General features: G+C 44.4%; 1 protein-coding gene across 3 annotated transcripts in view; it reads right to left on the reverse strand.

Annotated features, from left to right (window-relative positions):
- Nucleotides 1-13,331, reverse strand: part of LOC140481434 (interleukin-18 receptor accessory protein-like) — an 80,583-nt gene that overhangs the window by 52,826 nt on the left and 14,426 nt on the right. For all 3 annotated transcript variants that reach the window (XM_072577599.1, XM_072577600.1, XM_072577602.1), the window contains one exon: nt 8,159-8,333. In XM_072577599.1, coding sequence (XP_072433700.1) covers nt 8,159-8,333 — 175 coding nt within the window. The remainder of the gene's footprint in view (nt 1-8,158; nt 8,334-13,331) is intronic.

Genomic DNA, 13,331 nt, shown 5'->3' on the forward strand with positions numbered 1-13,331 from the left:
CCCTGCCATGCCCATTAGCAGAGTTAGAAGATGAGGCCTTTTGCCTTGCTGGTCAGCAGTCCTCAGTCAAGGGGCTGAACATTTTGCTGTATATTAATCTCACAACTGTACCAGTGTCAGCAGTGTACTGTGTGGGCAGCACGTATCCACTTGTTCACATTCTTAGGGAATTTGATTTTGATTTTTTTGAGTTTGATTTTTATTGTCACGTCTACTCCAGTACAAGAGTACAGGAATAGAGTGAAAAGTATATAATGTCATTGCCACACAAGGTGCCATCTTAGGTACAAGTACCTGGATATAGAATATTAAGAAGAAGATAAAAAGAATTGACAAAGTTGAAAGTTAACCATTACAATAATTATAGTGTAAAACATTTGAAATAAGGTTAAAAGTTACACATTGCAGTCCTTCTTAGTTTTAGGTAGAAAATTAAGAAATAAAGCTGAAAATTCAAACATTACAGTCTTTTGTAGTGCTTAGCTACGGTGAGAGTGCACTTCGAGGAATCACATTGAGACTGGAAGTCTATGACGCCACACCGGGCCAAGAGACCGCCATGTACTGCAGAAAGACCACCATACTGGACTGAGAGACTGCCACATACTGCCGAAAGACCACCATACTGGGCTGACAGACCACCACATACTGCTGAAAGACCGTCATGCCAGGCTGAGAGACTGCCATGCTGGGCCACTGAGAGATCCCCATTCCGGGACAGAGACTGCTACGCTGGGCCGAGAGTCCACCAAGCTGGGCCGCAAGTCTGCCAAGCCAAGCCAAGAGTGCTGACAATGCTTCAGTCTGTGCTGAATCTGTCTGTGCAGGTACTCTGAAGGCCTCTCCGCCCTTTCTCAAAGAGGCTCAGGAGCATCTCAAAGAGATCCCCTGAGCTAAAATTGGTGCTGCTTTTGGATATTTTCTCAGATGTTGCGGTTTTATTTCATTCAGCACGAACGGTCTCCACAGTCAAGGCAGTGTCCATGGTTTGGGGCAACCTTGTTTTCAGTGCTCTGGCTGCCCCACTTTTCATCACTGAAAACCATGGAGACAACACATTAAGCCAGGGCCAGCCTCCTATACCATTCCAAGGGATTGCCTGTGGACCGGTCTCCAGTCGGGAGGTTCTCCATCAGGGGAACCATGCCTCTGCATGGTCAGTCTCATGACTCCATAACAGTCAGTTTGGTGGATGTTGGGCTAACATGGTTGAGGGGATGTACGGCGTCTAGTCAGAGGTCTAATCTCTGCTTGTCTTGATCTGCCTCGTCTGATCTCTCAATGGAGTGGGTCACAGTCTGTCTGTTGGGTCTGTTCACATAAACCAGGGGGAAAGGGGGCTGGGGGGTTAACTATCTCAGAAAGGAGCCTCACAATGTTATTGTTTTGCACTGGTGGCTACAGACTGAGGGTGAGAGGTGATGACAAATGTAAATTGTGCAACAATACTGGATGGGAATGGATCATGTGGGATGAGAGTCTGCCATGATCAACAGTATGCTGGCTTCAAAGGGTAACAAGGGACAGCATACGACCACATGTGGCATGGTCACTTCATATGCCAAGGGTTAGGAAGAAGGTGGGCAGGTGTCTATAGGAGCCAGGGAAAGAACAGAAATAGTTGACCATGATGAGTAATGGTGCCAGCAAAACCCCTTGCCCCATGTATAGCTTGTTAATGCTGCTTCCACAGCAGACTCTCAACTCAAACATTCAGTGTGGACATGGAATGAGGCATTGTGATGGCACATTTATATTTGAAGCTACACTGTCTCTAACAAACAGATGTAATGCAAATAAAGTGTATTACAACATGATAATTCATAACAAGTGCACTGTTACCCCTGCCATGAAAGTGCCCTCAAAGGGTTTTCTTTCACATTCACTCTTAGCGTTGTCCCAGATTCCGCAGCTTGGGTGGAGTCCTGCTCCACAATGAATATATAGGTCTTGGAGGCTTCATCGAGCTACCCAGGGGGCATTGTGTCTGGATGGTACAGACACACTGAGGATGATGGTGCCTGAGGCAATTGGACCCTCCTCAGCATTAGCTCCCAAGAGTCACTTCTGCTTTTATTTGTTGTTCTCCTCAGACTGGGTGCCTCCTGGCACTTTCCTGAAGGCCGAGGTGCAGATGGAGTGCAGGTTTCTGCACCTCTCCAGCAGATCCAAATGGTGCTGGGCCTGGAGCTGCCAGGCTGTTCATGGAGGCAACCAGCTGATGGCATGACTCACTACACTGCCAGTGTATCCCATATCCCTGTCTCCCTATGTACACGGGTAAGGTCCCGGATTGCCAACATAACAGTGTCCTCTGAAGCCCAGGGCTCAGTAGGTGCCTGGTCTCTCTGGTAGCCATAGATTTATAGAGTCATAGAAACATACAAAATGGAAACAGACCCTTCGGTCCAACCTGTCCATGCCGACTAGATATCCCAACTCAATCTAGTCCCACCTGCCAGAACCTGGCCCATATCCCTCCAAACCCTTCCTATTCATATACCCATCCACATGCCTCTTAAATGTTGCAATTGTACCAGCCTCCACCACTTTCTCTGGCAGCTCATTCCATACACGTACCACCCTCTGCGTGAAAAAGTTGCCCCTTAGGTCTCTTTTATATCTTTCCCCTTTCACCCTAAACCTATGCCCTCTAGTTCTGGACTCTCCAGAAAAGACTTTGTCTATTTATCCTATCCGTGCCCTTCATGATTTTATAAACCTCAACCTCCGACGCTTCAGAGAAAGCAATCCCAGCCTGTTCAGTCTCTCCCTCTAGCTCGAATCCTCCAACCCTGGCAACATGCTTGCAAATCTTTTCTGAACCCTTTCAAGTTTCACAACATCTTTCCTGAGGGGCACGGTGGCTCAGTGGTTAGCACTGCTGCCTCACAACACCAGGGTCCCAGATTTGATTCCAGCCTCGGGCGACTGTCTGTGTGGAGTTTGCACGTTCTCCCCATGTCTGCGTGGGTTTCCTCCAGGTGCTCCAGTTTCCTCCCAAAGTCCAAAGATATGCAGGTCAGATGAATTGGCCATGTTAAATTGCACGTAGTGTAGGAGGGAAATGGGTCTGGTTAGGTTACTCTTCAGAGGGTTGGTGTGGACTGGTTGGACCAAAGGGCCTGTTTCCACCCTGTAGGGAATCTAATCTAACCTAAACAGGAAGGACACCAGAATTGCACACAATATTCCAACAGTGGCCTAACCAATGTCCTGTACGGCCGCAACATGACGTCCCAACTCCTGTACTCAATACTCTGACCAATAAAGGAAAACATACCAAACACCTTCTTCACTATCCTATCTACCTGCAATTCCACTTTCAAGGAGCTATGAACCTGCACTCCAAGGTCTCTTTGTTCAGCAACACTCCCTAGGAGACTGGGCGCCTCCTAGCAGAGCGCTTTAGGGAACATCTCCAGGACACCTGCACCAATCAACCACACCGCCCTGTGGCCCAACATTTCAACTCCCCCTCCCATTCTGCCGAGGACATGGAGGTCCTGGGCCTCCTTCAATGCCACTCCCTTACCACCAGACGCCTGGAGGAAGAATGCCTCATCTTCCGCCTTGGAATACTTCAACCCCAGGGCATCAATGTGGACTTTAACAGTTTCCTCATTTCCCCTTCCCCCACTTCACCCTAGTTCCAAACTTCCAGCACAGCACTGTCCCCATGACTTGTCCGGACTTGTCCTACCTACCTATCTCCTTTTCCACCTATCCACTCCACCCTCTCCTCCCCGACCTATCACCTTCATCCCCTCCCCCACTCACCCATTGTACTCTATGCTACCTTCTCCCCACCCCCACCCACCTCTAGCTTATCTCTCCACACTTCAGGCTCACTGCCTTTATTCCTGATGAAGGGCTTTTGCCCCAAACGTCGATTTCGAAGCTCCTTGGATGCTGCCTGAACTGCTGTGCTCTTCCAGCACCACTAATCCAGAATCTGGTTTCCAGCATCTGCAGTCATTGTCCTTACCATTAAGTGTATAAGTCCTGCTAAGCTTTGCTTTCCCTCACATTTATCTAAGTTAAGTGCCAGCATCCTGGAGGGTTTCTCCCTCAGTCAGCTGTGGAGTTGTCACAGTAAGGTGCTCACCAGATTGTGATCCTACACTTTCAGACACTAATGTTCTCTCCAAGGTGTCAGCATCTGAGCTGGACTGACACTCTCTTCCTCAGAGATCGAGAAGGCGGCTTCCAGGGGTTGCTGGCCATTTCACCATGGAGTCGGCAGAGATACTGGTGTACCCAAAAGACCCACGAGAGAGAGAGAGAGAGAGAGAGAGGGTGTCCTGGTCAGTGGCTAGCAATTGGGTGCAATTAATAAGACTGCCAGTGAGAGTCACATGGAATAAGGGTGGTATTTCCTCAGTTGGCTGGTCATCGGTGCTTCAGCATCTCCACAGTTCCAGTCTTCTCCTGCATTGGTCAGAAGTCTCTCCTTGTAGGATGTGAGCAGCCTTGTATTCAGCACCCCTCCACCCATCCGAGTACTCTCTGCCCTCTTACGTGATGCATTCTGCTGTCATGTGGGAAGGAGAGGAATTGAGTGAGATGCAGTTTTTACTGCTGATGCATGGGAGTGAAAGGTGCTGAGGAGTCCGGAGTGAGTGGGTTGACTGTGCAGATGCCATGCAGGATAAACGATGTTGGAGGTTGGTAGTGTGTGACTGAGAGTGAGGGAAGATGTTGCAGAAATAGTGAGAGTGGTAGAGCATGAGACTTGGTGGGTGGATGGGGGTGGGGGGAGCGGGGATTCGGAGAGGGAGATGGGAGTATGGTGTACAGGAGCAGAGACAGAGTGAAGGTGACATAACAAACAGAAGAGTATGCCACTTACCCTGGCAGAGCAGAGAAAGTCAATGACCTCCTCATGGCACTGCTGGCCATTCCTCCTCAGCCTACAGATGACACCGTCCAAGGTGGTGATCTTAGACCAGGCTGCCAGGATCTGAGTGTTTGACATCCTCTATCGATCCTTGGAAAAAAAGACCCCTATGCACCATCTTATGGGGTTTAGCAATGCTCTTCTCCAGTGCCAAGGGCAGTCCTGGTGCAGAGCGGGCATGAGGGCTGCTAGTTTCAGTGAATATTCATTGGAGAGCAGTGAGTTGTTTCAGGAACAGCACGTGGTAAGACAGAGCTGGACTTGGCCATGAGAGATGCCACAGGAACAGGGTAGGTTGGTAATGAGATGTGTTTGATAAGAAACAACAACAGAACTCGTGAGGCGTCATAGCAGAATTTCTTCCAAAACGTATGACGCAACTTGCACTTAGCCAAAAGAAATTAAAATCCTGCCCCTGGAGTTTCTAGATGACTTTTATTGTACCTGATGTGATTATCCACACATTTGGTAATGAAACAGTGTGTTTACAATTAATGGTAGAACCAGACTGACTATGACACCAGTATAATGGTAAGCCATGATGCCGAGGTCATTTCAAAAGCAGGAGTGACACATTACAAGACTATTTCACCCAAATCATCAGCGGCAGCACTTGGAAGCCCTATGCCCGGTGTATGCCCAATATAAGTAGGAAGGTTGAAAGTTGAACCACAACCTGATGACTCAGGCCCACAAACATTGCCACAAACATATGTTGCCTCTGCATTGAAAACATTAACTTGCACTTACATAGATTCTTATCATATCCTCAAAATAATTGAGTTATTTTTCATGGTATAATCATTATTCATGTGTCGATAAACTAGAACACCAATACACGGGCAGTCCCACATTGATAGACTGAGGAGCAGATGGATTACAATAACACGACTGATTGTATCAGGTATTATGGAGGCGCCATGCCTACATAAACAGTAATAACATGGGGAAAAGAAACAACTCTTGCCCAGAGCAGCTGTTGTGCAGAAAGTTAAAAATCACACAACACCATGTTATAGTCCAACAGATTTATTTGGAAACATTAGCTTTTGGAGCACTGCTCCTTCACCAGGTGGTACATCACAACCACCTGACAAAGGAGCAGCGCTACAAACGTCAATGCTTCCAAATAAATATGTTGGACTATAACATGGTGTTGCAAGATTTTTAACTTTGTTCACCCCAGTCCAATACCAGTTCCTCCACATCACGTTTTGCAGAAGACCACTTAGAGGAGTCGGAAGTTTGGCAAACTGCATTTACCAAATGAAAAAATAATACTTGGTCCTTAAGGTGTTCAAAAACTTGGGTAAGTGTACTTTCATCCTGTGTACCATATTTGTCTATTTTGTTGCTAATTCAACTCCAATCCACAGGAAGTAGAGGGTAAATGTCAAAGATTTTGCTCCTGGTGCAGAATCTCACTTGTTCAGTGAATAAATAAGAATTGGATGTAGAATTAAGAATTAAAATGAATCATCAGAAAATTGAATGCTACCTTCCATGGTCAAATCTAAGATTCATTTTTCGGTCAGATGGGAGCCTTGAAAAGGGTTTCAAAATTATATCCTGGGGTTACAATTCTAATTTATTAAAGCCTATGCCTAAATGCTGATGATGCAGTGGTAAGATTCTGTTAGCCGGGTTTCAGTCTGCATGATCCTGGCCTGGATATTGATTTTCATTCTATCATTATAAATCTCTTCTGGACTGTGACTCCAAACTGTATCCTGGCCAGAAATGGTTTAACTATAATCTGGATGACCAGGCAGGTAAACTATAGGTCTGTGTCTCATAACTAAGAGGTCTTTGCTTTCTCTGCATTGGAGACAAAGCAACTCAAAGGTTTTTCATTTCCTCTGCTTTTGAAAACCTTTTCTAATTACAACTCAAAGATGAAAGAAAAACATATTGCATGTTGTGGTTCTGTTCGCCGAGCTGGGAATTTGTCTTGCAAACGTTTCGTCCCCTGTCTAGGTGACATCCTCAGTGCTTGGGAGCCTCCTGTGAAGCACTTCTGTGCTGTTTCCTCCGGCATTTACAGTGGCCTGTCTCTGCCGCTTCCGGTTGTCAGTTCGAGCTGTCCGCTGTAGTGGCCGGTATATTGGGTCCAGGTCGATGTGTTTGTTGATAGAGTCTGTGGATGAGTGCCATGCCTCTAGGAATTCCCTGGCTGTTCTCTGTTTGGCTTGCCCTATAATGGTAGTGTTGTCCCAGTCGAATTCATGTTGCTTGTCTTCTGTGTGTGTGGCTACTATGGATAGCTGGTCGTGTCGTTTTGTGGCTAGTTGGTGTTCGTGTATACGGATCGTTAACTGTCTTCCTGTTTGTCCGATGTAGTGTTTTCTGCAGTTTTGCTCATGTTGGGTATCGGGACCTTTGTTCTGGTGAGTTGTTGTCTGAGCGTGGCTGTTGGTTTGTGTGCTGTTATGAGTCCTAGTGGTCGCAGGAGGAACGAGGACATGCTGCAACCCAAAGGGCTAGCCACACTACCATACATCAGGAGCATTTCTGAACTGACAGCCAGACTCCTGCGACATGAGCAAAACTAATGTGTGTACAAAATCCCATGTAAGGACTGCCATTATAGGGCAAGCCAAACAGAGAACAGCCAGGGAATTCCTAGAGGCATGGCACTCATCCACAGACTCTATCAACAAACACATCGACCTGGACCCAATATACCGGCCACTACAATGGACAGCTCGAACTGACAACCGGAAGCAGCAGAGACAGGCCACTATAAATACCGGAGAAAACAGCACAGAAGCGCTTCACAGGAGGCTCCCAAGCACTGAGGATGTCACCTAGACAGGGGACGAAACGTTTGCAAGACAAATTCCCAGCTCGGCGAACAGAACCACAACAACGAGCACCCGAGCTACAAATCTTCTACCAAACTTTGAAAACATATTGCATGCTATATCAAACTGCCTTCAAGTTTAGTTGTGGCTGAAACAATGAAAAACAAAACTGCACTAATTATCACAGAGCTTCCACCATTGAAACTACACCGTCTGCACTGAACATTGGAAAAATTGTGTAAAAATGGAAGGTTTTTATCATATCTTGAAATTAGATTTCTAAAATGTACTGATTTCTTCCCTTTCTGTTTCCTCCTCAGGGCTAATTCATAATGTTGATTGTTGTTTGAGTGGAGATGATGGAATGTCAGCTGGTGAGCACATTAAATGTCTGCAGGTGAGCAGAAAAAGCACAAAACAAATCAATTCAAGATAATTGTAAACTTTCACTTACCTATAACTTTTACTGTAAATGATCTTGTCACGATCCAGTTGATATTATTTTCTACAAACTTAAATGTACATGTGTAATTACCAGCATCAGTTTTATATATTCGACCCAAATGAATTTGTCCATTTTTTATCTTGAGAGATACTCGTTCAACATATTCTTCAAATACGTTTTTATTCTGAAAGACATTAAAGCAAATGGTATATAACAGAAGGTTGCTGTGTTATTGCAGTGTACAGGTTACAGTGTGATTACAGTGCTGCACTGTTAACAACATTGTGAATCTGCATAAACTTGCTATGGCAGTGAATTACTATCCTGTGTGATTACGAACTTAACTAACTGCGAGATCAATGTTAAAACAAGCTTAGGAAGAAAAGAAAAAAACAAATATTGCATGAAGATCATGCCCTTCATAACATTTGGATGTTCTGAAGTACTTTTGAAAACATAAGCACTTTTAAAGTGTAATTGTCATTATGATATACAACCTATCAGAAGTATTCTGGAACTCAGTTACATTTCCAGGCAACTGAATTTACCACATAACTTCCTTAAAATTTAATAAAAGGTATTCTTTGAAAAGTGGGAAAGATCAAGAGCAGGGGATGTAATTTTGAGACTGATATTCAAGTACATTGCTCAGGATCTCAGGGCAGTGTTTGCACACTTGAGCAGCATCAGTTTCTACACTTAACTACAATTAATCACCAAGAAAACAGTGGTAATTTCTTTTACACAAAAAGGAAGAAACTCAGCAAGTCTTTGGCACAGAGTGAAACAGAGTTAACATTTTGAGTTCAGTGACACTTTGTCAAAACTAATTTGTTTTGGATCAGCATGTTGGTTCTTTCAAGCCAAAATAAATTTCTAAACTTGCCTTAATTACAAAGTTAAAAGGGTTAAAAAGAATAATGCACACTCTTGAGCTTGTATTTTCCTTTGTTAGAAAAGCAACAAGCATGACTGTCATTGACACAATGAGCAATATTTACTGTTTATTCAGTGTCTCAGATGAGATAGAGTCCAAAATGTTGGCAAACAGTTTGAAGGCATACTGGAAAAGCACAGCAGATCAGGCAGCAACTGAGGAGCAGGAGAATCAATGTTTCTGATGAAGGGCACGTGCCCGAAACGTCGATTCTCCTGCTCCTCGAATGCTGCCTGATTTGCTGTACTTTTCCAGCACCACACTGTTGACTCTGATCTCCAACGTCTACAGTCCTCACTTTCTCCTAAGTGAGGAGCAACCCATAATCATATCATGATCCCACTGTACACATTTCAACACTCTAGCAAAGTGTCTGGTATGTGCTATCATATCAATGATCATTAAGTATCAGAGAGCAAAACCAGAGTTTCACATTGCATTACTGCATTTTCATGCAACACCAATAGAGAAGGGATTACCATCCCCCCATGCAATTTATGCACAGAAGGTAGGTGCAAATTATGTTGCTCGCGGCACGGTGGCTCAGTGGTTAGCACTGCTGCCTCACAGCACCAGGGTCCCAGGTTCAATTCCAGCCTCAGGTTTCCTCCCACAATCCAAAGATGTGCAGGCCAGGTGAATTGGCCATGCTAAATTGTCCGTAGTGTTAGGTGCATTAATCAAAGGGGAAAATAGGTCTGGGCGGGTTACTCTTCGGAGGGTCGGTGTGGACTGGTTGGGCAGCAGGGCCTGTTTCCACGCTGTAGGGAATCTAATCTAATCTAATCAATTGTCTAACTACCCTGAGACACAGGACTTTCTTCATCAAACACAGAGGAAAATGAGAGAGACACATGATGAGTGAACAGTAGATGACTGCCAAAACTATGCACTGGGCAGAGAGTGCAAGTTAGAATTACAAACACAAATATATGCAAAGCATCAAAGGTTTCTAAAAACCTTCAACTACCCAGATCATGCAAAGTCTTCACTGAACATGAAAAGGAAGGAACAGGAGCCAGCTTAGACCAATGTACAGCAAATTAATCATTCACAGCGAGAGTGAAGCACAACACTCTGACAAAGATCAATGTGCGGTGATGTTGAGTATATGCAACCAACAGCAAGACAACCAAGTGGTCAAACAAATGCAGCAGAGAATAACACATATCCCTGCAGACAAATATGTATTCACTAAATAAAGATGACTTGTCAAACTACATTGCAGTAAATTGAAATTTTAAATGTTAGTCTTGTAGACTCTGTTTTACCTGTTTGTACAATTATGGAATTATACTGGAATATAATTCCACAGCATCAACAATGATCCAGTACCTCACCCAAATGAGAAGCACAATCCTGACAGGGAATGGAAGTAAGTTTCTCCATCATAGCAGCAGATCCTAATCTAGTATTGGAATTATTAGCATAAATTATTGGATAATAATGAACCATCCTTTAATCCAGAAAACGTAAAGTCAGTTTCACTGCTGCATTACTACCTATTTAGAGTCATAGAGATGTACAGCACGGAAACAGACCTGTCAGTCCAACCCATCCATGCCGACCAGGTATCCCAACCCAATATAGTCCCACCTGCCAGCACCCGGCCCATATCTCTCCAAACCCTTTCTATTCATATACCCATCCAGATGCCTTTAAGTGTTGTAATTGAACCAGCCTCCACCACTTCCTCTGGCAGCTCACTCCATACATGTACCATCCTCTGAGTGAAAAGGTTGCCCTTTAGGTCTCTTTTATGAGGACCGTGCAGGGGAGAGAGAGAGAGAGAGAGAGAGAGAGAGAGAACCTGTACAACTATTGCCTTTGCTGTTTTTGAATTCATATGTTGCTGAACATCGGAGTGCATCTGGGAAAATTAACAAACAGTGAATTTCACAACTAATCTTGGAGGAACTGTTGGGCAAAGATCACAGCCCAAAATCAGATAAGTTAATTGGTGTTTTAAGTCTGTCCAAGAGAAAGGTTGTATTAGTGAGTACAGTGCGTTCTTTCTTGATGATATGTTTTTGGAGATAAGTCTCTTGATTAAACTTAAAATATAAGCCATAACTATTAATTCGACCTTGTGCAGTATTTTGTAGAAGAATAAGACGGTGTTATTTTCTGGGTTTGTAGATTGTGAAGGAGCAAAAATGGACTTTGCAGTGAGATGTACTTCTTGTCAGATGTGGGAGTTGAAAGAGAGTTTAAGGGTTACTGTGGATTATATCTGCCATAAATGCTGTTGGATGCAAATCTTATCAGATCGAGTGGATTGGTTGGTGAGACAGATAGAAGCGATGAGGAATTTGCAACAACAACAGTATGTGATGGATGGCAGTTATAGGAAGGGGGAAAAGTCTCAGATACAGTCACACAGATGGGTTAACTCCAGGAAGGGTAAGTGAGGTAGGGATCTAGAGCAGGAGTCTTTTGTGGACATACCCATTTCAAACAGGTATGCTGTTTTGGAAAATGTAGGGGGTGATGGATTCTCAGGGGAATGTAGCATGATCAGCCAAGTTTCTGGTATTGAGACTGGCTCTAATGCAACGAGGGGTACCTCGGATTCCAAAAGATCAATTGTGTTAGGGGATTCTGTAGTCCAAGGTACAGATAGACGTTTCTGCGGCCAGCAGAGAAAAAGCAGAATGGTGTGTTGTTTCCCTGGTGCCAGGATCAAGGATGTCTCAGAGAGGGTGCAGAATGTTCTCACGGGGGAGAGGGGCCAGCAGGAGGTCATTGTCCACATTGGAACCAACGACATTGGAAGGGAAAAGGTTGAGATTCTGAAGGGAGATTACAGTGAGTTAGGCAGAAATTTAAAAAGGAGGTCCTCAAGGGTAGTAATATCTGGATTATTCCCAGTACTACAAGCTAGTGAGGGCAGGAATAGGAGAATAGAGCAGATGAATACATGGCTGAGGAGCTGGTGTATGGGAGAAGGATTCACATTTTTGGACCATTGGAATCTCTTTTGGGGTAGAAGTGACCTGTACAAGAAGGATGGATTGCACCTAAATTGGAAAGTAACTAATATACTGGCAGGGAAATTTGCTAGAACTGCTTGGGAAGATTTAAACATGTTGGGGGTGGGGTGGGGGGGTGGGGGGGGATGGGGAGGGGGGTTAGTGAGACCAGGGAGATAGTGAGGAAAGAGATCAATCTGAGACGGGTACAGTTGAGAACAGAAGTGAGTCAAACAGTGCAGGCAGGGACAAGGTGGGACTAATAAATTAAACTGCATTTATTTCAATGCAAGGAGCCCAACAGGGAAGGCAGATGAACTCAGGGCATTGTTAGGAACATGGGACTGGGATATCATAGCAATTACAGAAACGTGGCTCAGGGATGGACAGGACCGGCAGCTTAATGTTCCAGGATACAAATGCTACAGGAAGGATAGAAAGGGAGTAAAGAGAGGAGGGGGAATGGCATTTTTGATAAGGGATAGCATTACAGTTGTGCTGAGGGAGGATATTCCCGGAAATACATACAGGGAAGTTATTTGGGTGGAACTGAGAAATAAGAAAGGGATGATCACCTTATTGAAAATGTATTATAGACCCCCTAATAGTCAGAGGGATATTGAGAAACAAACTTGTAAGGAGATCTCAGTTATCTGTAAGAATAATAAGGTAGTTATGGTAGGGGATTTTAACTTTCCAAACACCGACTGGGACTGCCAGAGTGTTAAATGTTTAGATGGAGAGGAATTTGTTAAGTGCATACAAGACAATTTTCTGATTCAGTATGTGAATGTACCTACTAGAGAAGGTGCAAAATTTGACCTACTCTTGGGAAATAAGGCAGGGCAGGTGACTGAGGTGTCAGTGGGGGAGCACTTTGGGGCCAGCGACCATAATTCTATTCATTTTAAAATAGTGATGGAAAAGGATAGACCAGATCTAAAAGTTGAAGTTCTAAATTGGAGAAAGGCCAATTTTGAAGGTATGAGGCAAGAACTTTCGAAAGCTGATTGGAGGCAGATGTTCGCAGGTAAAGGGCTGGCTGGAAAATGGGAAGCCTTCAGAAATAAGATAACAAAAATCCAGAGAAAGTATATTCCTGTCAGGATGAAAGGGAAGGCTGGTAGGTACAGGGAATGCTGGATAACGAAAGAAATTGAGGGTTTGGTTAAGAAAAAGAAGGAAGCATATGTCAGGTACAGACAGGATAGATTAAGTGAATCCTTAGAAGAGTATGCAGGAAATAGGAGTATACTTACGAGGGTAATCAGGA

This window comes from Chiloscyllium punctatum, chromosome 9, assembly GCF_047496795.1.
Source record: "Chiloscyllium punctatum isolate Juve2018m chromosome 9, sChiPun1.3, whole genome shotgun sequence".
NCBI classification, from domain to species: domain Eukaryota; kingdom Metazoa; phylum Chordata; class Chondrichthyes; order Orectolobiformes; family Hemiscylliidae; genus Chiloscyllium; species Chiloscyllium punctatum.